Source organism: Pongo abelii, chromosome 2 (assembly GCF_028885655.2).
Source record: "Pongo abelii isolate AG06213 chromosome 2, NHGRI_mPonAbe1-v2.0_pri, whole genome shotgun sequence".
In the NCBI taxonomy this organism is placed as follows: Eukaryota; Metazoa; Chordata; class Mammalia; order Primates; family Hominidae; genus Pongo; species Pongo abelii.
The window spans coordinates 89,792,702-89,820,256 of NC_085928.1; the positions used below are offsets into that span (position 1 = coordinate 89,792,702).

The 27,555-nt window shown below is 40.0% G+C and overlaps 1 protein-coding gene across 3 annotated transcripts in view; it reads left to right on the forward strand.

Moving 5' to 3' along the window:
- Window positions 1-26,914, forward strand: part of ADAMTS9 (ADAM metallopeptidase with thrombospondin type 1 motif 9) — a 172,196-nt gene extending 145,282 nt beyond the window's left edge. For all 3 annotated transcript variants that reach the window (XM_024245076.3, XM_054551907.2, XM_054551908.2), the window contains 8 exons: window positions 427-559; window positions 777-871; window positions 983-1,077; window positions 1,169-1,302; window positions 3,073-3,164; window positions 9,085-9,189; window positions 20,085-20,179; window positions 25,217-26,914. In XM_024245076.3, the coding sequence (XP_024100844.2) occupies window positions 427-559; window positions 777-871; window positions 983-1,077; window positions 1,169-1,302; window positions 3,073-3,164; window positions 9,085-9,189; window positions 20,085-20,174 (744 nt within the window). In that variant the 3' untranslated portion in view covers window positions 20,175-20,179; window positions 25,217-26,914. The remainder of the gene's footprint in view (window positions 1-426; window positions 560-776; window positions 872-982; window positions 1,078-1,168; window positions 1,303-3,072; window positions 3,165-9,084; window positions 9,190-20,084; window positions 20,180-25,216) is intronic.
- Window positions 26,915-27,555: the final 641 nt, after the last annotated feature.

Here is a 27,555-nt window from a genome sequence, read left to right on the forward strand (position 1 = left end):
TTGGAAGCAGTTAGGGTTTGAATCCTGGCTCCACTATGACCTTGAACAAATTCCTTAATGTTTGAGCCCCAATCTCCCACCTGTAAAAATAAGATAATGGTAATACTATCTCCTGGGGTACTGTGAGGCCTAAATGAAAAAATTATGTGTGTGTGTGTGTGTAAAATTACACAAATTTTATACATGCATATAAGTGTTTTATACATATATATGTTTTTATAAATGCATGAATATGAATCTGTAAAGCTTAGCACAGAGACTGATCCATAGTAAGTGCTCAGTAAATGTCAGCTTTTTATATTCAGTGACACAGGGTCTGAAGTGACACCCTTATATGATGACATCAGGGTTCTGAGCTCCACACCACCAGAAGTCTATGCCTCCCACATTCCATAGCCACGCCACTGACTCTCATTTGTCTTACAGTGCTCAGTGTCTTGTGGTGTTGGAGTGATGCAGAGATCTGTGCAATGTTTAACCAATGAGGACCAACCCAGCCACTTATGCCACACTGATCTGAAGCCAGAAGAACGAAAAACCTGCCGTAATATCTATAACTGTAAGTTGGCCAACTGAAGTTGTCTTTCTTTAGCATGAAGAACAGGATATCTTTGTTCATTTGATTGCCTGCCCTTTTTAGAAATATAGAATTTTTTCTGAAAGAAATCATTCCCTTTGCTAAAAAGTTTTAATGTGAACAATATCATTCATTCTATAGGCAGATAATTCACATCTCGGAGCATCACACCCTATTTTTTGTGATTGGTGTTTTCTAGGTGAGTTACCCCAGAATTGCAAGGAGGTAAAAAGACTCAAAGGTGCCAGTGAAGATGGTGAATATTTCCTGATGATTAGAGGAAAGCTTCTGAAGGTGAATGTCAGATACCAGTCATTATTTCAAGAATATTTTTAGAGTGAGTGATCACCACTCTCATTACCTCATTTCTGAGCCACTCTTCATGGGTTATTTATGGTCTTTCAGATATTCTGTGCGGGGATGCACTCTGACCACCCCAAAGAGTATGTGACACTGGTGCATGGAGACTCTGAGAATTTCTCCGAGGTTTATGGGCACAGGTAGGAGAGCCAGGCTCAGAAGATCTCAGAGGCCTGGAGATCCCTGGAAATGCTTTCCCATCCTTACCAGAACATTCTCTGTATAATTTAGGTTACACAACCCAACGGAATGTCCCTATAACGGGAGCCGGCGTGATGACTGCCAATGTCGGAAGGATTACACGGCCGCTGGGTTTTCCAGTTTTCAGAAAATCAGAATAGACCTTACCAGCATGCAGATAATCAGTAAGTTAGCGAGGAGTCCTTTGGGAATGTGTGCATTCTTCTCTCCATTCAGACAGCAAGCATGTCTTGCACATTGCCTAGCAGGGAGGTGCTGAGGGTATGGAGAGGAAGAACACTGGGAGCTTAAAGTGCGGCGAGGATAGTCCTGCAGGCAGAGTTTTGTCTCTTTTGTTCACTGCTGTATCCCCAGTGCCTGGAAAGTGGCTCGCACAAGGCAGGTGCTCTCTCTGATTTGTGATGAATGAATTGAATGAATGAATGAATGAAGTAGATGAAAGTGCATGAAAGAAGCACCATTGAAATGTGGGAGGTCAGGGCAGCATTCCAGAAAATGTGACATTGAAATAGAGACCCTAAGGTCAAGTTAGGGTTAGCCAGGCACAGGGGTCAGTGTGGCGGAGGCAGAGGTGGTAGCAGAAGTGTTCAAGGTAGAACAAAACCCCAAAGCCAAGAAAGTCATGGGCAACATTCACCACCCCCACCCCAGCTTTCACCAGCACAGTGTACATGCTTACACAGACGTAAAACTAATTTTATTCAGTCGTCAATGTGCAGAAGAAAAATGGAACACAGAATTACCTTTTCTAAACTAGCCTGTGTGTGGGCTGATTTCATACTCTCTAAACACATACTCTCGCCAACACTGCATCTCTGTTGGGGACATTAATCATAGGAGTGGTTAAAGACAGCTAAAATACCTCAACATGTTCCCTTGCATAAAGGAAAAACAGAAATAATGAATAATTAATTTTTCCTCATTAACATTATACCCATAATATTGCATTACTTTTCTCTTGAGATAGATTAAACGTGATTTGTACCAAGATACTTTAAATTTCCTTGAGCTAGAATGATGAGGGCTAAAGGCAGAGGGTCTGCAGTTTCGCCACTTAGAAAAACACCCCAGCTAAGACCCAAGGGTTCTACACGCTGAAGCAGGCAAGGGCCCCTTTCCTTGCAGAATGGAGCACTGGGATTTCCCTTTCACCAAAGTGTAGTGAACTGTAGAAAGATTAAGGCCATTCCTGAAAGACGAGGCAGAAAGATGAAACCTGCCTCTGGCCTCCAGTCTCCCTGGCAGACAGCTTTTGCAGGATTCTCAGGTTAACTCCTCCCTTTGCATGTGCAGAGCTCATCTCAGGAGCTGCAATAGGGGTTAACAACATGCACTTTGGGTTGGCCTTGTATTTACTGGCTCTTTAAAAAATAAAAAATTACAGGCTAGCCCCAAACTTGAGAAACTGCCATTAATAATTTCAAGATGGGGGTTCTAATTGCTCCACATTTTGGCAGTAATAGTGCCTAGGCCACGGGAGGACAGAGGAAACCTCAGGGAATTGCTCCTAAGTAGCTGGAAATGCTTTCTTCCTGGCTTATTTCCCCCTGGCCTGAAGCCCGTGATGCAGGATAACAGGAGGTTCTCAACCAGCCAATTACGCTACATTTAAGTGAGGTGATTCCAATATTTATTTATGTAGGAATCAATTCCAAAGTCATTTGAAACCCCCTTTTTGGCTTCCATACTGTGGGGAGACAGACATTCAGGGCTGATGAAGCTCAGGGAATGAAGCTCCCAGAACCACAAATATAATGAGGAAAAAGCAAGTGAGCATCTGGATCCATTTGCCCACTAATACTTCACATTGCTTCTTTCTCTCCCATTCTCTCTTACTCTTCTTCCCTTCTGTCTCCTTGTTAATGCCCTGTTCCTTCCTTGCCTTTCTCCCACTCTTACTTTCCCCTGCCTTTAACCCCTTCTCCACCCCACAGCCACTGACTTACAGTTTGCAAGGACAAGTGAAGGACATCCCGTCCCTTTTGCCACAGCCGGGGATTGCTACAGCGCCGCCAAGTGCCCACAGGTATGTCCTTGGTGCCTTCCCCCTTGCCAGGGATTCACCTCCCACCTTTCCCGGGAACATCCTCAGTTGCATCTGTTCCTGGGAATGTGATTAGAACAGTTGCTCTGGAGGGCAGTTTGGCCACATGTATCAAGACCCTCTCAAATGCTCTAGAATTTAATCTCGTAATTCAGCTCCTGAAAGTGGGTCCTAAGGAAATGATCATAGCTACATGCCTAACTTCTGCATTCAACAAAACACGTCAACTTAGAAGCAAATTAGATGTTGGGTAGCGAGGGCTTGGTTAAACAAATTGTGGTGGTTAATAAAATGAATATTGTACAGTCAGCCGAGTGCTAGTAAATATTTAATGACTGACACTTCTAAAAAAAAAGTCCTGCTTTGTAACATTTGTCAATTGCCATGGTGTAAATATTCTCCCTATACTTGATTTCAAGCCATCAACATTATGTCACTAAATGGAGGGCTAGGAAGAAGGCAGACAATTGACTCTCAAAAGCCAGTTCAAGCAAGTGCCAACACACAACTGTCAGCCTTTATGAATCTGAATATTGCATGATATAGAAAAACACTTTACATGGATTAGACAGAAAAAACAAGATGCAAAACAGTACATGCAGTATGATCCCATCTGTATTTTCTTTTAATGTATAAACAGAAAAAGTCTGGAAGGACTTTTTCAAAATATTAGTTGGGTACATTGGTAAGGTTTTTTTTTTTTAATTTAATGTTTAACTTTGCTGGGTTTCCTAAATTTTTCAAAGTAAGCTTGAAACCAATTTTTTAAAAAATAAATAAAGTTGGACCTGGAGATCTCAAAATTTTCAAGACCTATCTGGGTTTCCTTTGGTTCCTGAATGGTAGTCAGAAATGGCTCTAGAATAGTCTTAGCAACAAATCAGCTGACCTTTCTTAAGTGCTCAGTTTGTGCCAGGCACCATCCTTTTTACTGGAGACTCACAAACATTCATCCTTTGAGAAATTTATAGCCTATTAGAGAGGATGACAGGTTAATGAATATCCATGAGATAATAATATATTCTAGAAGTCCTCCGGGACCAAGGCTTGGGGCTCTGTGGATGTCATTGACTCAACCTGTTACTCCTACTTCAGTTCTACAAAGTTTGCAGTGTTCAGACCGGAAGTGCAAATTCATCATCTTCTGCTGGATGGCTTTTCAGCAGAGCCACTCAGCAGCAATCTTTCTGCCCATTCTGTGTTTCTACACTTTCTTGCCTGAGAGAGGCGTGGCAAGTTTTAGCTTGTCTTTTGAAACATGCTGTCATAATCAGCTCGGGCTAGTTTTGCAAAGCAGACGTTGGTTTTTACAAGAATCTTCTGCCCTTGGAAGGCAGGACAAACGTAATGAACTCAGTGATTCTGGACAGGAGAACTTGGCCAGTTTTCTCTTTGGTTTAAAGGAGGTCTTCACAAAGCTGTTGTTAAACTCTGTCAAGAGTTTCTCACTTTGCCTGTGAACCTTCAGAAGTCTGAAGATTGGGATTCTGTGATGCATTCAGAATCCCAAGCCCTGTCTCCATAGGATGGATTTACCCCCAACTACAGAGAACGTCCGAAGACAAACACATCTGAACGTTGTTTTAACAAGGCGTTTTTTCGGCCTCAAGCTTTAGAAGAGCATTGCTAAACGTTTTAGAGAAGTGGAGAGGAAGCTCTCAGGGGAGAAGGAAAATAAACAAAGGACATAATGATAAAAAGAGCCTTTCTTCCATTACCCAGGAATCAAAAACTTTTGAAGTACAGTTTTTTTTAGGGCAATTGATGGCTTCAAAAACCCCATTGGTATCTGTTGCATTTTAGTGGCTAATAGATTGGCCCTGTCCTGCCTTTTTCAAATGTCTCAGGATTTTCTTGTTTCTATTTGCACATCCTTTGGGAAGCTTAAGTAAATGAAAAGTAATTTGCATTCATTTATTTTAATAATTCAGAGACAAATGAACTGATCGATTTGCTAAATCCTGACAATGAAGCAATTCCTAAATGGGAAAACCCAAAGCTTGTGAGAGGCTAATTTGTATTTTTTCCCAGCTCATTCTTCAAACCATATTGGGTACTTTAAGAATTCAATTCCTTAGACATGTATTGAGCACCAACTACACTGATGCAAGATGTGAGTTTTTCAAATCAGTTTTCCAGGAAAAGGTTTGTAGAAAGCGCGATTGGGGAGACTGCTTCAGAGTGGGTGGTTCAGCCTTTGACCTAGTGATTGCACAGGAATCAAAGCAGAATGATGTTGTGCTTGAGAATTTCTTTCTTTTACCTCATTGACAACTATTGCTTTGTGGATGTATTTATTAATAAGAGTGGATTCCCCGACAGCCCTCATCTTGAAACATAACCAGAATATTTTTTATCCTGATGACAGTAGATGTGACACTATTATTATTGATGGTATTAATAGCTAGCATTTATTACGTGTCTATGCTTTAGTCACTGTACTCAGTATTGTCTACTCAATGTATCATTTAAATCACCACAGTATTCTATGAAAATGCCTCCTTTTTAAAGAGGAGGAGGGTAAGGGTAGAAATTGGGAGGATTTGCCCAAACCTACACAGCTGCCGCTCAGTAGAGTCTGGATTTGAACATAAGTGTGTCTGAATTCATATCCATGATAGTAGACGTGTCTTTTTGATTCTGTTTTCAGGCAAGATTTCTGCAACATTTGCTCTTGTGCAACAGAAAACAGGATTATCCTTTGGTCTAAGCACATCTTTTGCAAACCTTTAGGGACCATCTAGTAAACGTATAACTCTTAATCACTCTTCTTTAGAATAGGCAACAGAAGGTGGTATTTACAACTCATGTGCCCTTTAGACCTTGAAGATAAGGCCTTTAAGGGCAAAGATGTCCCAGAGCAGAGCCAGAAAGAACATTAGGTCTTTACTTCTCTGGTGGAACTCAACTTTCAGAGTGCTAACAATCAGCTAGGACATTTGCTGAAATCCAGATCCCTAAACTGGCAAGGGCAGAAGGAGAATGAGGAGGACGATCTCCTGTTGCATCTGGGTTCATCAACCCCTCTGGGAAGGCAGACTTAGTAGACGTATATATTGAGCATGTTCAGACACTGGACGCCCAGGTCGGCTGGGGACATTGTCCAGAAAGAAGCTGGGTCAGCAGCCTGGACCTCCCGAAAACTTCAGTGCCAAAGCAGATCAAGTCTCCTTTCTCTTGCAGTACAGGTGGGACAGGCAGTCTGAGTGGAAAGCAGAATGGAGGGAGAAAAGAGGGGTATTCTTGGCACTAGGATGGCCCGGGCACTTTGAATTATGTGGACCCACTCCTGGGGGCAGGAATGATAGTAAGATAAGAAAATTTGGGGGGGAGGGGGTGGCGGGTACGGTGGCTCATGCCTGTAATCTCAGCACTTTGGGAGGCTGAGGGAGGTGGATCACTTGAGGTCAAGACCAGCCTGGCCAACATGGTGAAATTCCATCTCTACCAAAGAAAAAATTAGCTGGGCATGGTGGTGCACACCTGTAGTCCCAGCTACTCAGAAGGCTGAGGTAGGAGAATCATTTGAACCCGGGAGGAAGAGGTTGCAGTGAGCCAAAATTATGCGACTGCACTCCAGCCTAGGTGACAGAGTGAGACCCTGTCTCGAAAAAAACAAAAAAACAAAAAAAAAATGGCCAATGGAATAATGCAACATACAGAATCTGGTGTCTGAGGAGGCTTCAGTGCAGCTACAATCAAAAACACCTGAGCACGGCAGCCATGCCACATAAGAATCATGAACCTCTGTAGCATATTGTCATAAAAATGATACATATATATATATATGTACATATATTTGAGATAGAATCTCACTCTGTTACCCAGGCTAGAGTGCAGTGGCACAATCTCGGCTCACTGCAACCTCCACCTCCTGCCCTCAAGCTGTTCTCCTGCCTCAGTCTCCCAAGTAGCTGGGATTACAGGCACGCACCACCATACCCAGATAATTTTTGTATTTTTAGTAGAGACGGGGTTTCACCATGTTGGGCCAGGCTGGTCTTGAACTCCCAACCTCAGGTGATCCACCCGCCTCAACCTCCCCAAGTGCTAGGATTACAGGTGTGAGCCACCACACTCAGCCCAGAAATATTTTTTAAATATTACCTACTGTCTGCCAGGTAATGAGTGGCATACATTGTGCCTTCTATCTAATCACCTCCTATTCACAGGTTAAGTCTTACTAATCCATTTTACAGATGGGCTCCTTGCCTGAGGTCATGCTGAAAGTAAAGAAAGGAGCAAGATTCTAGGGTAAATCTACCCTTTGTACCAGGTTTTCAATCAGCCTCAGCACTTTTCGGGCTGGAGAATTCTCTGTTGTGGGCTGTCCTGTGCATCGCAGCAGCATCCCTGGTCTCTACCCACCCGATGCCAATAGCAGCACCACTCCCCGCCCCCCACAGTTGTGACAAACAAAAATGTTTCCAGACATTGCCAGATTTCCCCTGGGGTCAAAATCGTGCCCTGTTGAGAACCACTGATTTAGTCCAAACTAAGTCCTCTGGTCACCTCTATCTTGTGGAATCTAGCACTGTAGAAGTGTTTATAAACTTTTGTTAGTCAATATTTATGGAACTGGCATTGAGAGACCTCTAAGCTACACTTAGTCCTGGAAATCCTAATTGAGGAGCTAGGATATAATATTTAAGTGGCTAGTCATATGTTACAAACCATAGCTGATTCAATAAACAAAGCAATAGTAAGGCCCTGTTCTCAATAAGCTTACTGTTATATTGAAGAGATCACACGAACACTTACAAAACAATTAGAAAATGTAAGACAGATACCATCTTTTTGCGTATCTACTAAGCGTCAGCCATAGCTGATTTCTTTTAGTCCTCTGTACGGTGCTCAGAGGGAAGAGAGTTTTAGTGCCTTCCATTTACAGATGAATAAACTGAGGTTCCAAGAGGTGAGAAAAGATCTGGCCGGGATCTAATCACAGGTGAAAGAACTTTATTTACACGCGGGTCTGATCAGCTGTGAGCTCCTCCTTGCCTCTCTTCTTGTTTATAAAAGACTGTTTTGACAAAGTGCTGGCTTGTCAGTTTCAGAGAGAAAGCAATCAGGAGTGTTCATGTGGAATATTTTTAGCTCTGAAACTGCTCATTGTGGAGTAGAAAGCCTCAAGAAGAAAGTATTTCAGATACCTTTGCGAGTCATTTTTGAAAGAGAGAGTGAGAGAGACAATTGGAGAAAGCAGCGAGAGGGTCTTTCTGCTCCACCGTCTCTTTAGAAATCAATATTGAGGCACCAGAGGCCATGTTCTGAAAGGCACCCTTGGAGGGGTTTGGGAGATCTCCCTAACCGGAGCCTGGAAGCCGCATCCTCCAGGCCCAGGTGGTCTTGAGCAGGCCAACCCTGCCCTCTGCTGACCGTCCTGGGGAAAGCGCTTCTTCTTTGAAGTCCCGCCGTGCTGTGCTTAGTACGCGGTGTGCTAATCGCCCCAGGGAGCTGGAAGCCCAGTAAGCTTGGCACCAAGATCTTGTTAGAAAAATTACACTGTGACATTTTGTTCCTGAAGGAATCTGATAATTGTGAGCAACATCAGGACTGCTGTGTTAGGGAGGCCGAATGGAGCAAGGACTTTGAAGTCAGGAGGATGTGAGTTGGACTCCTACCGTATCCTGGAGAAGTTAATCACTTCCGCTAAGCCTCAATTTCCCTATCTGTAAAGAAAACCTCCTTCATAGAGCTCTTTCGAGGATGACTAAGATGATGCATGAAGAGTGGCTGGCCCTGAACAAACAAAACTAAAGACCATCAATAATTAGTAGCTATCACAATTAATCAACATCCTTCTCTTTTCCAAAGTACCTTTTATTGTATCACCTTTGCCTTTGCTTTTTTGGGGACATCACATGAACTGAAAATCTCCTTTGTTGGTCGTGTATTCCAGGGTCGTTTTAGCATCAACCTTTATGGAACCGGCCTGTCTTTAACTGAATCTGCCAGATGGATATCACAAGGGAATTATGCTGTCTCTGACATCAAGAAGTCACCGGTAAGGTTCTACAGATGGGTTGGGAGATGAATTTTTCTTTCTTTCTTTCGTTCTTGTCTTTATTACTGTGGTAGTGGTGCTGAAGGAGCAAACGAATGTGCTTTCCCACTTAAGCCATTTTGTAGTGTCAGGAAGACCATTTAGGAAATAAACCTAGGGTGCAGTGTTTACACGTGATTAAAGTGTGAGAGCCTTGTTCACTTCTGGTGAATTCTTCCTCGAGAGGTGAACATATGAACCATCCAAGTAATTAGAAAAACCACCTAACCAGGGAGGTAAAAGCAGGAAGAAGCCTCTGTCGAGCGTGTGGCTCAGACATCTTTCAGTTAGCCAGCTTGCGGTTCATTCTGTGAACCGAGGGGAAATGACCTCTTCTTTTTATTTAGAAAAATTGAAATACAGATGGAGCTAGAATACAGATAACTTATTAAGCGAGATATCTGGAGAATTAGAGATACACACACAGTGTCTACAATAATAAGTTTTTCACCATCTAAAATCTGGCTGGTTAAGGTGTGGTCTACGCAGTGCATCAGTGTCACCTGGGGGCCCGTTGGAAATGCAGGTTCTGGGGCCCAGACCCTAGTGAGTCAGAGTCTACAGCTGAACAAGGTCTCAGATGGTGATGGGCACAGTACAGCTTGAGAATCACTGTGCTGTGCAGATGGTCCCTGACTTACAACGGTTCCACTTGATTTTACAACTTCACTATGGTTCAAAAGCAAAACACGCTCAGTAGAAACCCTACTTCAGGTACCCATACAACTGTTCTGTTTTTCACTCAGTACAGTATTCAATCAATTACACAAAATATTGAACACTTTATTATAAAATAGGCTTTGTGTTAGATGATTTTGCCCCGCTATAGGCTAATGCAAGTGTTCTGTGTACATTTAAGGTAGGCTAGGCTAGGCTGTGATGTTCAGAAAGTTAGATATATTAAATGCATTTTTGACTTAATGATATTTTCAACTTGCGATGTGTTTATTGAGACATAACCCCATTGTAAACTGAGGAGCATGTCGACTGTGTACTGTTTCCCACCGTGGGTGTATAGTAGAATCACCTGAGGAATTTTTAAATGCACCTGCCCAGGTCCTTCCCACACAGATGAACTGAATCAGAATCTCTGAAGGTGGGGGGCCCTGGCAGGAGTAGAATTTAAAGCTCCCCAAATGATTCAAATGTACAGCCAGGTCAGAAACTGCTGCCACTTACAGCCTTCCCTCTGGAGTCCTAAGAATGTGGGGCAGAAACCCGGCTCATGAAAAATGTCTAAGTTTACCCAAGCATGGCCCATTTCTCCAGTCCCACCTCAGCCAGGAGCCCTGCCTGGGGTTGCCTCAGAAATAGGGGAAGACAAAGAAGAGAGCTGGGAAAGTAGGGTTTTATTACAAGGCAGAACTGCCAGATAAAATACAGGACACCCAGTTAAATTAGAATTTCAAATACACCATGAGGATCACTTGATCCTAAGAGTTTGAGACCAGCCTGGGCAAGATGGTGAGACCCTGGTATTGCAAAAACGTTAAAAATTAGCTGGGCATGGTGGTGCATGCCTGTAGTCCCAGCTACTTGGAGGTTGAGGTGGGAGGATCCCTTGAGCCCAGGATGTCAAGGGGGCGGTGAGCCATGATTTCGCCACTGCACTCCAGGCTGGGCTGCAAAGTGAGACACCATGTCTCTTTTTTTTTTTTTTTTTTTTTTTTTAGTACACAATGAACATTGTTTACAATAAGTGTACTGTTATCATTACATGGGACATAGTTATACTAAACATGTATATGTTGTTTATCTGAAATTCATATTTAACCAAGCATCCAGTATTTTTATTTTCTAAATCTGAAAACCCTATTGCAAATACTTCTACCTAATCAAAATAAGACTATAAAAAAGCAGCTGAACCTGCCTCCCTCACCTGACAAAGAGGAGAAATGTCCAATTGGGACATTCCAGGAAAATCTGCTTCCTGATCTCTTTTTCTAGCTGCCATGATTAAGTTTGTGTCTATGAAAAAAAGCTATCTCACTCTCTCTCTTCTCCATCTAAGCCAATCAATGACCTCAAATCCGATTAACTAAATAGCCATATTGATTACTCGTAAATTAGTCATTAAATATTTTTCCTTGCACTGAAAGGAATAAAGATAGCTGAGAGAGAGTGCATGAGCTTTAGAATGTGCCTCGAAATTATAATGTTCTTCCCCCATTTCTTCCCTCCAAAATCTATACATTATGTTTCTTTTCTATTGACAAATAAAAATTGTGTATTTTTATTGTGTACAATATGATGTTTTGGAATAAAAAATTTGCCTGTCTAGTGCCACTGCACTGCAGCCTGGGTGATACAGTGAGGCTCTGTTAAAAAAAATAAGTGAATAAATAAATAAAAATGTGATTGTAGGAAACCCATGTAGATAAACTGTAACGTAAATTGTAATTCTATTCGTTAGCTAGTTACTACCGTTTCGGCCAGAAACTAGAAATAATTAAAGCCAGGAGCGCCACCTTATGGAAAGAATGATCACTACACTGCTGTTCCCCAAGGCTTTTGGGAGATGCCTGGGCTGGAGGGGGCTGGGTATGACAATTGCCTGTCGGCAATTTTTTTTTTTTTTAATCTTGGTGTTCTTTGGCAGCTCAGAGAGTCTGAGCTTAAAATTAATCTCCAGGGCCTGTCGACTACTCCTTATGAGTATCTGGGAGCTGGGACTGAGCCTTCTCTAGCCCCCAGCTGTCTGGAGAAATGCTGTCTGACTTCCCCCATGTGGTCCAGGGAAGCATCTCCTAGCGATGCTTCCTGAAAATAGGCTTCCACCGCCCAACACGTTTGGGAGAAAATGCTAGTATATTGTATTTCCTTCCTGAAGAGTCACAGCAAGCATTAGCATGTGAGGTGGGACTAAATTATACAGGAAATAAACCTGTGTGACTTTAGCCAGCATTCCACTAAAGCAGTGGTTCTCAAACTCACGAGTGCTTCACCATCACCTGCAGGGCTTGTTAAAACACAAGCAGGTGGCCAGATGTAGTGTTTTGTGCCCATAATCCCAGCACTTGGGAAGGCTGAGGCAGGAGGATTGCTTGAGCCCAGGAATTCAAGACCAGCTTGGGCAACACAGGGAGACCCAATTTCTACAAAAAAAAAAAAAAAAAAAAAAAATTAAATAGCTGGCTGTGGTGGTGTGCACCTGTAGTCTTAGCTACTCAGGAGGCTGAGGTGAGGAGGAGCCTGGGTGGTCGAGGCTGCAATGAGCCGTTATTGCTCCACTGTACTCCAGCCTGGGCAACAGAGTGAGACTCCATCTCAAAGCAAAACAAAACCAAACCCACCACATGATCAGTCTGAGGAGAGGCCAGAAATTGACATCTGTCACCATTTCCCTGATGATGCTGATGCCCCTGATCTGGAGTCACATTTTGAGAACCACTAACCTAAATGAAGCAAACCACAAAACCTTCTTTTCAAAGTTACAGCTTGTAATTTCCCCCAAATAACCAGGGTTCCATGAAACACACTTCAAGAATTGTGCCATATCCTGTTCCCACTCGACACCTACTACGGTCTGGCCCCCGGGGGCCTGTGGCCCAGTCTTCTCTGGGATGCTCAGACCTTGGCCGGTTATAATACTCTCTTTTCCAAATAGCCCTGTTTCAGTTCTCAAATAATCATTCCTCACTTTCTTTTGCTTTTCTGCCAGGAGTTACAGAGGGGGAAAAAAATGAAAATCTCAATTTTCCAAACCTCCTTGGCAATAAAATGTTTTCCCCAAGCAAAACTAAAGGAAAGCTGTATTCATTCAGGTAAAACTAGATCTCCAGTACCACTTAGAGAACAGCAACGCTGTCTCACTTCCAAGAGCAGAACTGGTCAAAATCAGTCTCAATATCAAGTTCACTGTTGACTTCCTTGTGAACAATGGAGAGCACTCTTTCTCTGGTTTTAACCTAATTATGGTTAAAATAGCTACTATTTATTGGGCAGCTTACGTACGTTAAATCTGTGTCTTCCTCCCAGCTGTGCTGTCACCAGGAGATTGGGACAACAAGGTGAGAATAAGGTCAAATTCTTGGGATGTTAAGTTGAGCAGGTGGTGGGATCAGCCTCTCCAACCTGCCACAACTCAGCCCTCAGTGCCACAGTGAAAACCGTCAGTGGCTGCAGAGCCCAGAGGTAAAGCACGTGGACTCTGAAATCTGACTGCCAGAGTCTGTGCCCACTGGCTCTGCCATCTTGGGCAAGTTATTTAACTTCCAGGAAAATGGGGGTGGGGAGAGGGGGGACTCAGTTTGTTCATCTATAAAATGGGGACTGTAGTGGCCCCTTTCTCATTGACTTATTGTGAAACAAATGAAATAAAAATGTAAAGCTGTTGGTATCCTACTGGGCAAATAGCAGGAGCACAAGTACTAGCTATTAATGTTATAATGTTTTCATAGCCCTGAGGTTTACCATATTGTTTCGGAAGTTGGCCAAGGTGACTAAGGGAGCTGGCTTGAGATAGCTGGTGGGAAGGACATCGAACTGCAGTGTAAGCCCGGGCTTAGCCTGTCCACATGGCTGCCAGCTGACCCCAGGAATAAGTCATGTGAGACACCCCTTGGTTGGGGGTGGACTTCTGGGCAAATGTTTTAGCTGCAACAGCTCAGCTGGGGGTCGTAAAGTTTCTCCTCACTCTGCTTAGATCTCTGCATGAGGGACAGACAGACAGAAAGGAGACCATGGCCCAGAGATGAAGGCTGAAAGAAAATGTCAGAATTTCAAACTCCTCTGCCAGCGACGCTGTATACCCTCAACTCTCCAATGTGCCAGAATGTGAAAGTTCCCTTCAGCCCCACCCAGAATTCCACCACAGCTCCCCATGCCCATTCTCAGAGCTACCCATTTTGGTCTCCTCCAGGTAGAAGATTCTGGAATAGGCCTTCAGAGACAGGCAGCATGAAAGGATGATCACGTCTTGGCTGGGTGTGAGAGGCGCTTACAGGGCTTTTTGTCTTCCTTGTGTGCCAGAGGAATTTTCAGGGTCAGGGAAGAACTAGGGCCACTGTTCTAAGAGATATGGTCTAACAGACATTCCTGTGCTAGAGCAAGGGCTGTAAATCAAAGAATTGCTTTGAAATTAAAGAATAACGAAAGTTGTATTACCATAGAGGAGATGGATTCAGTTCCTATCCTTCAGTTCACTTGCAAACAGTGGAGTTCAGGCACCTGAAATAAATGCATGTGTACACACACACATGCTCAGTGCAGTCCACTCTCATGTATCGACCTGGGCTGCCTCCGAACTTGCTGTCAACTTATGAAAATCCAACTCTCCACCAAGTGTAAAAATCATACCACAGACCAGTAGAGTAAAATGCCGTACATTTACATTTTAGGTAGTCTAATTTTTATTCTGTATATTCCTATAGAAATTAGACATTTATGCATATGTTCATATATAGATAAGTGTCCAGGGCTATATTCAGAAAAAAAAAAAACCCTATATGCTGTGTTTTATGGGCAATTTCAGGGACATTCAAGGGTAGATTTCATTGCATGTAATCTTGGCCCAGGCAGATTTTAGCCCCGTAATCATTATAAACATTATACCGTAATCGTTATAATCTCTGTTCATTACTATCTGTATGGATTTTCTTATCAAAATCCCCACCTCCACCCCGAACTCAGCTTGCTTCTACCACCAGCACCCTCTGACGACTTTAAATAAGTCTTTAAATTAGCACACTCCAGTCAAAGATATGCTGGTCTTCCTAAATCAAAGAAGCCAATCTGCCCTCCTCATATAGATTGAAAAAAAATAGAAGAATTAGTGAAAAGTGTGAAATACAAACTATTCTTAATGGAACAGAGATTAATTCATTCCATTATATGTAATAGCTCAAACCAGGCTAACAAAATAATCATCGAAAAGAGATTTTTAGAAGGCCTGCTTTAATGAAGAAATAAAAATTAGTGTTTTAAGGAATGTGAGTGGGTGCTTCTAATATATTTCTTTTCTGAAATAGACACTGTCTGCTTGACAACTGGGTTTTTGATATTTACTTGCTCCGTGTGGCTGTTTTTATTCTTTAGGATCAATAAGTTTTAGTTCAGCCTTTATCTAAATTAAATAATGGAATCCCAGTTAAGGAGATAGCAGTAATGGTATAAATCCAGTATTGGCTTTATTTTTTAAATTTTATAGTTTTATAATTACCCAGACTTTTACTCATTTCCCTGAAAACAGGCTATAATGGATATTTACACATTAAAAATACCTTTATGATAATAGCAGTTAATATTCATTGAGCACATATATTAGGCCAAGTACTATGCTAAGCACATTACATGCATTATCTCATTTACAGCAAACCTGTGAGGGAGTACTATTATTATCCCTATTTTACAGATGTACCAGGAACTGAGGCGTAAAGAGGTTGTTCAAGATGCAGTACAAGCTCCAGGCAGTCTGATTCAGGTTAGCGCCTCTGCTGGGTCAGGAGAGTTTGAGTAAAGCATAAGTTTTGATGATACAGAAGACATTCTTTGTCTGCCTGTATCGTGAAGGCCCTGGCCCTATACTTAAGCCTGGTGAGAAAGTTCCTCACTGAAGACCAGTTAGTCTGGCGTCAAAATCAGTTGCTGGTGGTATGGGCCAGCTCCAGAACTACCACAGGCTTCTAAAACCAAGACCAGGTGGGAGGATAGAAATAACTCTCCCAACTCAGTTCCATTCATCATCAAATGCCTACGAATTTTTAAAAATTAAGAGAAACTATTTTATCCTATTTTATTGTTAAACTGGCACTGTTCTTCTTTTGTCTTTCTTTCTTTGGTATTTTTATTGATATATCATAGTTGTACATATTTTTGGTTATACTAGTGATATTTTGATTCATGTATACAACGTGTAATAATCAAATCAGGGTAAGTGGGATACCCAACACCTCAAACATTTATCTTTTCTTTGAGGTGAGAACATTACAATTCTTCTCTTCTAGCTATTATGAAATATATAACTAATTATTGTTAACTATCTATAGTAAATATATTTATAATATATTAATATATAATACTATATATTGTATTATTTTATTATAATATATAGTATAGCATATCACACATAAGATTATATTACATTATACTATATATTATATTATATAAATATATTAAATATATAAAATATATATAAATTTTATACATAAATTTTATATAAATGTTTATTATATTTATATATTATATTGTTAAATATAATTTTTCTACTGTACTATTAAATACTATAACTTGGCTGGGCACGGTGGCTTACGCCTGTAATCTCAGCAGATCGGTTGAGGTCAGGAGTTTGAGACCAGCCTGGCCAACATGGTGAAACCCTGTCTCTACTAAAAATACAAAAATTATCCAAGTATGGTAGTGCACACCTGTGATCCCAGCTACTCAGGAGGCTGAGTCAGGAGAATTGCTTGAACCCGGGAAGTGGAGGTTGCAGTGAGCCGACATTGCGCCATTGCACCCCAGCCTGGCTGACAAGAGCAAGACTCTGTCTCAAAAAAAATAAAAATAAAATACTATAACTTATTTCTTCTAATTATATTTTTGTATTCATCTTTCTTTTTTACAATGAGATTATCCATTGTTTTCAAGAGGCTTTCTTAGTTCAGCTGTGTGAAGCAAATCTTCATGACTTTTGACTTAGTTCTGAGAATGTCACCCCAAAAAATCCTAAAATGTAGTCACAAATATGTTCATCATAGTGTTATTTCCAGAAGTGGAAAATATGAAATATTGTGCAGGTGCAGAGGGTGGAGGGGTGGAATTATGTGACGTGGTAATTATACAAAATGGAATATGAGGCCATAATTAAACAAGGACTTTTTCATAGCATGGTAAAGCATAAGGGGAACTGATGAGCAGGGCATTCTTAACTACACTTCCAAAAGAAGAATTCAGCTTCAGCCTTTCATTCATTCATTCATTTAACAAATGTATATTTCATATCATTATGAGCCACACACTGTGGTAGGTTCTGGATACTCCCAGGTTTTAACAAGATATTGGTCTTGTCATAATGGAGCTGACATTCCAGTAGGAAGACAGATGTTAAAGAAAGAATTACCCAATTACAGGGTGCTTTGCAGCAGATAACCAGGTCAGGACAGTTTCTCAGAAGAAATGGGCTTTGAACTGAGTTCTGAAGAATTTAACAGGCCAAAATTGAGGTGGTACAGTATGCACAGAGAGGGAGAGAGAGGAGAACTCCAATCAGAGAGAATGGCACATGCAAAGGCCTTGTAATGTATGGGACATATCAGAAGAACAACCAAAAGAAATGCATGTGTTGAGTACAGAATGGTACCAGATGAATCTGCAGAGGCAAAGACAGACTCTATGGAACGCAGGTCTTTAGACTAGGAGTTAGCATACTTTGTCTACAAAGTGCCAGTTAGTAAAGATTTTAGTCTTGAAGGGCCAAGAGGCAAAATCAATGATATATTTGTATGTCAAGAGAGAAAACAAATTTGCACAAAATTGTTTTATTGGTCAAATTCAGAATACAATCATAATAACTGAGTATAGCTGTTTCTAATACAGATCACCTGAGGAGATGAATGGGATATTGGGGAGGAAAATATTTCGCTTAATTAGTGTTCTCTATTATCAAAATAGATTGTAAATGTTTATCTGTTAATGCTGACCTGAAATGAGATATTACGTATTTAAATCTTTCTAAATGCCTTTCTACATGCATTGATATTGCCAAACACTGATATCTGTCCATAACCATATAATGTTAATTAAGCATATTCATGGCTTGGCAGGCACGTATATAATTCTATTAGAGTTTTCTCTTGATAGTTGCCTTTTAGCATGTCACTACATTGCATATTGATCACTTGCAATTGAAAATGAGATTGAAGCTCCTCAATTGCTAGTTAAATGGATTTTGACATATAAAGATTTCCTTTGCATTTATATCAAAGTCTGAAAAACAGTGCTGGAACTGCAGTTTAAGCTCAGAAAATATATCCACTTTAAATTTGTGTGTAATAGAGAAGTCATTTCCTGTTTTAACTTTTGACAGCATGGGAAGTGTATAAAACAATCTAACATTACTTGTGATCCAAACAGTATTATCAATGAAATTACTTTATCACAGTATAAGTTTTGCCTATAAGAACAGTTTTGCCTTGTAATTTTAGGTACAATCCATTAAGAAACATGATCAACTCTGAAGCAAAAGCTAATATTCAGAGCCATTAAGTGTTGAATTACAGTGATTGAGAGCAGTTGTAGTTCAAAATATTTTAATCTTGACCCTGAGCTCAAAAATCAAAATAAAACTTTACCCCACTGCTAAGCCATCAAATTGTTGTGTAGTAAGACAAGTCAAGGTATTGAGCTTTCAGTTCTGACAAAAAATTCACAAAATGGATGATGGGTAAGTCCGTGGTAGAAAATAAAGTCCACTATTGATACTACTAGTTCTATAGCACTTGATAGGTCAAATATTTTCCACAAAGTACCCACAAATGAATAATACAGTGAATAACCATAGGCTTTAAACATCTAACAGTTTCACAAGCTTTGTAAATTTGTCCAATTAAAGCTTTTTATGCTCCACACATATTTTTACTACCATCAGTTGTCAACACATCTTAGCAGATTCCACTTCAGTTGTTCTGCAGTTCTTTCCCAACCTTTTTGAAATATTCTCACCTGTACTTGTTCCGTAAACTATTCCACTATTCCACAAATTATTCCACTATTCCACTAGTTCCACTAGACTCTTCATAGAGTCTAATTCTTTAGTCACTTCAGACTGGGCATTTTCTCCTCAAAGAAATGATAACACCTGAATAACATCAGTAATATGTGTGGACCCATCAAGAGCCAGTGAAAACCACTCAAAATAATCTGCTTTGTTTTTCAATTGACTATTAATGTGGTTCCCAATGTTATTAGCTTTTCAAGCAATAGTCCTTGCCAAAAGGGTAGTTAAGTTTGTTTTCTCTGGACACATTCCCTCAGATGTTGCTATTAAACAGGATTTAATGAACTCACCATTGGTAAATTGTTTTCCTTGCTTGGCTAACAAATGAGCAACTTGGAAACTTACTCATTTTCATGTTTTTTATTTTTATTTTATATTTTAAATTTTCTGAATTTTTGACCATTGGTTTTCTGTCAGTTGGGAATATTGTGATGAGTATTTAGTTTGGTGATGGTATATATTGTATTCTTTTAGCACAGCTATAGTGTCATTTCATAATAATCACAATCCTTTGTCATCTAAATGTGATAACAAAATAATCCACATGCCATTGTACCTTAAAAGTGCAACATTCAAAGTCTACCTTTCTCTTCTTTTCTTGATTTGTCATAATGGTATACACTGGTAATAAGCACATAAATTGTAATGATCTAGCAATACACACATCACTCAAAACACTCTCAAATTAAAACAATGTCACTGTGATTTGTTGTGCACCAAGAATGAGTATGAAGCTGAGACTCAATTCTTTTTTTGCAGCATGAAAGCAGCTGTAGACATCAGGTAAATTAATGAATGTGGCTGTATTCCAATAAAACTTTATTAATAGACACTGAAATTTGAATTTCATATGATTTTATGTGTCAAGAAATATTATTTTTGGTTTACTTTTTCTCAATTATTTAAAAATATAAAAATCATACTTAGCTTGCAAGCCATACAGAAACAGGTGGTGGGCTGGATTTGGCTCACAGGCTGAAGTTTGCCAGCCCCTGCTTTAGACTATGGTGGGTATGTTGGGCTTCACGTCAGTTCAGAAGGCCTGTTTACTGTCTGTATAAGAACGTTTTCCCAAAAAGCCAGTGCAGGCCCTGAAAGCATTAACCAAGCAGGTAGGCTAACATGATGTATCTCCTTGCAGGATGGTACCCGAGTCATAGGGAAATGCGGCGGTTACTGTGGGAAATGCACTCCATCGTCTGGTACTGGCCTGGAGGTGCGAGTTTTATAGCTAAGGTAAGTAGTCCTATGTCTGTCTGTCTGTCTGTCTGTCTGTCTTTTATTTTTTTCTGTAGCCTATATGAGCAAATGTGGGAGGATCAGGCCGGGTTACAGTTAAGCATCTTGAAGCTGACCCAATACTGTTCTGCCTTTTTATCTCCTGCTCCTCTGTCCTCACGTGACTGAAGCCATCAGTTCTCTGCCATTAGACATGGATTCCCCTCTACAGAGCTGGCCTATTTATTTATTTGCTTTTAGATTTTAGATTCAGGAGGTACATGTGCAAGTTTGTTACACTGATATAGTGTGTTGAGATGTAGGCTTCGTTTGAACCCATCACCCAAATAGTGAAAGCAGTATCCAATAAATAGTTTTCCCTTCCCTTCCTCCTCCCTTTTGGAGTCACCAGTGTCCATTATTTCAAACTTTATGTCCATGTGTACCCAGTGTTCCACTCCCACTTATAAGCAAGAGCATATGGTATTTGATTTTTTTGTTTCTGTGTTAATTCACTTAGGAAAATGGCCTCCAGCTGCATCCATATTGCTGCAAAGGACATGATTTCATTATTTTTTATGGCTGCATAGTATTTCATCATGTATACAGACCACATTTTTAAAATCCAGTCCACCATTAATGGGTACCTAGGTTGATTCCACGTTTGCTATTGTGAATAGTGCTGCAATAAACATGAGTGCAGGTGTCTTTTTGGTTGAATGATTTATTTTCTTTTTGATATATACCCAGTAATGGATTGTTGGGTCAAATGGTAGTTCTATTTTTAGTTCTTTAAGAAATCTCCAAACTGCTTTTCACAGAGGTTAAACTAATTTACAGTCCCACCAACAGTGTATTCCATTTTTCTCTGCAATCTCACCAATATCTGTTATCTTTTTACTTTTTAAGAATAGCCATTCTGATTGGCATGAGATGTTATCTCAGTGTGGTTTTGACTTGCATTTCTGTGATGATTAGTGATGTTCAGCATTTTTTCTTATATTTGTTGGCTGCTTGTGTGTCTTCTTTTGAGAAGTGTCTGTCCATGTCCTTTGCCCACTTTTTAATAGGGTTATTTGTTTTTTTCTTGTTGATTTGTTTCAGTTCCTTATAGATTCTGGATATTATTCCTTTATCAAATGTATAGGTTAAAAATGTTTTCTCCTATTCTGTAGGTTGTCCGTTTATTCTGTTGATAGTTTCTTTTGATGTGCAGAAGCTCTTTAGTTTAGTTAGATCTCCATTATCAATTTTCATTTTGTTGCATTTGCTTTTGAGGACTTAGTCATAATTTGTTTGCCTAGGCCAATGTTCAGAAGAGTATTTCCTGGGTTTTCTTCTAGAATTTTTCTGGTTTGAAGTCTTACATTTAAGTCTTTAATGTATCCTGGTTATTTTTTGTATATGGTAAGAGGTAAGAGTTCAATTTCATTCTTCTGTGTATGGTTAGCCAGTTTTTCCAGCACCATTTATTATAGGGTATGCTTTCCCCATTGTTTATTTTTGTTGAGTGTGTTGAAGTCCAGTTGGTTATAGATGTATAGCTTTATTTCTGGGTTCCTTATTCTGTTCCATTAATTTATATGTCTACTTTAGTACCAGTACCATGCTGTTTTGGTTACCTTTAGTTTGCTGCCTTAGAGTAGAGTTTGAAGTCCGGTAATATGATACCTCTGGCTTCATTCTTTTTGCTTAGGATTGCTTTCGCTTTTAGACTCTGCTTTGGTTCCATATCAATTTTAGAATAGTTCTTCTTCTAACACTGTAAAGAATAACATTGGTAATTTGATAGGAATTTTGTTGAATCTGTGGATTTCTTTGGGCAGTATGGACATTTTAATGCTATTGATTCTTCCAATAGATGAGCATGGAACGTTTTTCTATTTGTGTCATCTATGATTTCCTTAAGCAATGTTTATAATTCTCCTTGTAGAGCTCTTTTACTTGCTTAGTTAGATGTATTCCTAGGTATTTTATTCTTTTTGTGGTGATTGTAAATTGGATTGCATTCTTGATTTGGTTCTCAGCTTGAATGTTATTTGTGTATAGAAATGCTTCTGATTTTTGTACATTTATTTTGCACCCTGAAAATTTACTGAAGTCATTTTTCAGGTCTAGGAATCTTTTGGTGGAATATTTAGGGTTTTCTCTGTATAGAATCATATTGTCAGTGAAGGAAGATAATTTGACTTCCTCTTTTCCTGTTTTGATGTCTTTTCTTTCTTTCTCTTGCCTGATTGCTCCGGCTAAGATTTCCAATACTATGTTGAATAGGAGTGGTGAGAGTACACATTCTTGTCTTGTTCCAATTCTTAGGAGGAATGCTTCCAACTTTTGCCTATTAAGTATGATACTGGCTGTGGGTTTGTTAGAGATGGCTTTTATTATTTTGAGGTATGTTCTTTTGATGTCTTATGCCTTGTAGGTTTTTATCATGAAGGGATGTTGGATTTTATCTAATGCTTTTTCTGCATCTATTGATGTGGTCATATTGTTTTTGTTTTTAATTGTTTGTGTGGTGAATCACATTTATTGATTTGCATATGTTGAATGATCCTTGCCTGCCAAGAATAAAGTCCACTTGATCATGGTAGATTATCTTTTTGGTATGTTGCTGGATTCAGTTTGCTAGTATTTTGTTGAGGATTTTCATGTCAGTGTTCATCAGGGATATTAGTCTGTAGTTTTCTTTTTTTGTTGTGTCTTTGCCAGGTATTGGTATCAGGATGATAGAGGTTTCATAGAATGAGTTAGGAAGGAATATCTCTTCTTTGATTTTTTAAAAATTGTTTCAATAGGATTGGTACCAGCTCTTTGCAGAGCTTATTTAAAAGGCTGTTTATTGGGCTGCATCTCTAGGGGTCCTGCTTGATTAGGTCTCTGGTAGATTCAGGGATCTGTAATTTTAATACACAGAATTCTAATGCAAGTGAATCACAGCTCATCCTTTGAGAAATACATCCCAAGAATGTAATAGTAAAACCACAATGGCATTTGTTGAGCAATATTTCATTGAATCCTCACAACAAAACTGTGTGGAGGAGCTGCTATTTTACATATGAGGAAGCTGAGGCCCACAACAATTAAGCAACTTGCTTAAGATCATGATGAGGCTGGGCACGGTGGCTCATGCCTGTAATTCTAGCATTTTGGGAAGCTGTGGCAGGCAGATCACTTAAGGTCAGGAGTTCGAGACCAGTCTGGCCAACATGGTGAAACTTCATCTCTACTATAAATTCAAAATTCAGCTGGGTGTGTTGGCACATGCCTGTAGTCCTAGCTACTTGGGAGCCTGAGGCAGGAGAATCGCTTTAACCTGGGAGGCAGGCAGAGGTTGCAGTCAGCCAAGACCATGCCACGCCACTGCTCTTCAGCCTGGGTGACAGAGTAAGCCTCTGTCTCAAAAAAAAAAAAAAGAAAAGGTAATGATAAATTCCCTCGGCAGAACTCAGAGTGTCCTACACTAAAGCCAGTGCTCTTAATCACTCCATTGTGCCACACCCCTGTTACTCATAGTGTGTTCCAAGAATCAGCTCGATCAGCTTTACCTAGGAACTTGTTAGAAATGCACAATGTCAGGCCTCACCCTATACCTGTGAAATCAGAATCTGCATTTTAACAAAGTCCACAGGGGTCATGCATGTTAAAGTTCGGCAATCCCTGACCTGAGTACGTTATGCCAGAAAGTGATTCTTCTGCTGAGTAAAAGACGGAACTGGTCACTCTTTTTATCATCCCAGTGTCTTCAGCTGCAAGGGATAAGCTCAACCAATTCATGTGACCCTCCTGCATCTTCCCTCAAGCTTCCAGTAGCCCATTACCGTGTAAGGCTCTTGAAAATCCTGATACAAGAGTACCTATTTGATATTTAGGATTATTTCTGTTACAAGGAGCTAACCAAATGAAGGAAATTTATTATCTTAAGTAACTGAGATATCCAAGAAGTATGCTAGCTTCAGGCATGGCTAGATCCAGAAGTTCAGTCGTCAGTACTCTTTCTTTCTTCATCAATCAGCCTCTTAAATGGCTTCATTCTCAGGCAGATCTTTGCCCCCAACACCATGGTCCTGGGCAGCTCTAGGATTACATCATTCTTCCAACTTATGATTCAAATAAACACTCATCCCCTAGCATGCCTTCTGCAAAATAACTCTGTTTAGCTCTGGTTAGGTCGCATGGTCACTTTTGAACAAATCACAACATCCAAGGATCTGAGATCCTGTACCCACCTACAGTCAGGTGATTGACAGCTTCAGTTGGAAGAGGGATGGTTCCCAAAGGACAAGAAGGCATTTTGTTATCAGAAAGGGGGAGATGGGATGGAGGCATGCAAAAATCAGCAGGTATCCACTAGAGATCACTATTATATATGTACTTTATATATTTTGTATCTAAGAAGATAAATTTTATATAGCACATGTATACATATATACAATATTTACATATATAAACATATATTTATAGAAAAAAGACTAGAAGGAAATACCAAAATACCAATATATGAAGAGCAGTTATCTCAGGTGGGGGGATTTCAGGCTAGCGGGTTTTTAAATTTTATTCTATATTACTTCCCTGAAACCTCCATGTTTCTTATAGCAAACAAACATTACTTTTAAAATCTAGGGCCAGCTTGGTGGTTCATGCCTATAATCCCAGCACTTTAGGAGGCTGAGGCAGGAGGATTACCTGAGTCCAGGATTTTGAGACCAGCCTGGGCAACATAGTGAGACTCCCATTTCTCCAAAAAAAAAAAACAAAAACCATTTTTAATTAGCTGAGCATGATGGTTTGCACCTGTAGACCCAGCTACTTGGGAGGCTGAGATGGGAGGATTGCTTGCCCAGCAGGTCAAGGCTGTGGCAAGCCATGATCATGCCATTGCACTCCAGCCTCGGTGACAGAGTGAGACTGTGACTCAGAAAAAATAAAAATAAAATCTAGAGAAAATAATAAGTGTTAATGTTAAATTCCATATGTAAAAATTTATCAGTTGCCTATTCCTGACTTACGGCATTTGAGGCAGTAGGTTTATATTTTGTGGTTTGTTTATTTCAGGTGCTTTGAAGAGGAAGCCATTATGGGATGGATGAAGAATAGTAATGCAATACCTCCACCTTAATTTGGGTGCATGTGTGTGTGTGTGTGTGTGTGTGACTTGTATGCTTGTGTGTGTGTAAATGTGTACATATACATATATACATATATACACATACATATATACACATATGTGTGTATGTATATATGTGGACTCTCCTAATGATGTAAAGTTTAATATTTATGTTTGAAATTATTTATTGTGATGTAATATTTTTGTACGTAAAATGATTCTATTATGACTGCCTTTGCATGTAGTAATATGACAAAGTGATCCTTCATTATCACGGTACACTATTGTTTACTTTTCATCTGTAAATGTTTTATTGTTACTTTTTTAAAATGAATTTTTTTAAAACAATCTAGCCGTCATCAAGGTGCTATAAGAGTTGTATAAAAGGTATTTTTGGCATTTCTAGGCAAGTATCAGCCAATAAGTATGTTAGTGATATCACAGATTGTACCAACTATTAACTATGTTAAATAAGTATTCAGTTTCATGTGATCTCTGGGAAAAAAATATGCTGCCTTGGTGCTAATATTGTATGTATTTAAATGATCATCTGACTCAGAAATATAAACACTTTTAATGAAAGGGAGGAACAGAAGGACAATTTTCTGTGCACAGAATCACTTGGATGAAATAAGACCAGCTCTTTACCCTTATTTTTGGATATGCCTTTTTTGGAAGAGACTTGGACTTTATCCTTATTGTTGTTAGTGTTGTTAATATTCGTTGCTTCAGCCTACGGTGCCTTGGTCTCTCTACAATCAAATGGAGGATCCCCCAAGCAGCCTCATTACAGAGTGATATTGGGAAAGTGAGATCCTCTCACCATTTTGCCAAGATACTCTAAAATGACATCCAAGTTTACCAGTAGAAAGACAGAGGATGCACAGAATGGGCGTGACCTTCAGCTCACGAGCACACCTGGAGAAGTTCAAAACCAGGTTCTGAATCATCACGATTGCCTTTTGCATGAAAACATCGGCTGGTGACGTGACTTCTCTTCAGGCCATGAGCCTAACACCCTGCCAGTTTTCATGCCCACTGCAGTAATGGACGTTTGTGTGAAGAAATGAACTGTGGAGTACAAAATGCTATGAGTCTTTCCAATCATTCATTCATTCACTTTTTTGTTACTTCTTTCCAAAATGGAAGTGCTGAAGCCATGGTCTTTCTGCCCTTCCAAGTTGATGAAGGGAAGCCTTTGCCAATGGCCCGTGGAAGACACTTGGTTTGAGAAACCCTGCCCACTTCCAAAGACCAAAGAGATTAGGAAAAGCCTGGCAGTATTCTCCAACTCCAAACAAGCTCTAGAGTGCTCCAGGAAAAGTTATATTCAGTATATGAATAAGTGTTATTCTCCATTATTAATATGTTCTGAAAATATATTATGAATAAATACATCACCACACCCAAACCATTTGTGTTTTGCATAGTTTCTGGACTCTTGAGTCAAGTTGGAGTAAAAATGTCTCTAGTTTCCAGATGAAGAAGAAGTGAAGATTTTATTTATTTCATTTATTACAATGGCCATTCTAGAGACAGATAGGGATGGGGCTTGTCCATAAGATCTGTCTTTTCATAATGCAAGTCAATTAAAGTGGTTCTTCTGGAAACTGGGAACTTACCCCTCTTGGGAAACAAATGAGCAAATGAAACAAAATATTTAGGTGGGCTTTGGGTGCTTAATTGTTCATTTTGTGTGTAGTTCCTACCCTGTATGGTGTCCAGGGAAAAAAGAGAGTTTTTAAACATGTCTACTAGAAGCAAATGATCATCGAACAGCCACCATATGCCAGGCCTTTTACTTTTATTGTTTCACCTCATCCTCACAAACACAAAATACACCAGGTAATAGACAAACCTTCATTTGATGGTAAGGAGACAGAGCCTTAGAGTTACAAATAGGCTCAAGTTCACACACAGTGAGTAAGTAGTCGTCTCCCAAAGAACTCTGGCTCTGATTGGGTCACATGACCACTTCTGGACCAATCACAATATCAAGGGGCCTGGGATCCTGTGCCAGTCTAGAGTCAGGTGATCAACAGCTTCAAGTGAAAAAGAGATGATTCCCAGAAGAGAAAAGGGGAGATAGGATGGAGGCATGAGAAAAGCAGGCATCCACTCAAATTCCCATTGTGTGTGTGTGTGTGTGTACACGTGTGTGTGTGTGTGTGTGTACACATGCATGTGCCTGTGTACAATCTCCAAATCCCAGAGCTTACACCAAAGTCCCACCCCTTGCCATCACTCAGCATCATTTGAGGCCTCAGTTCTCTTCCTTTCTCTGGTG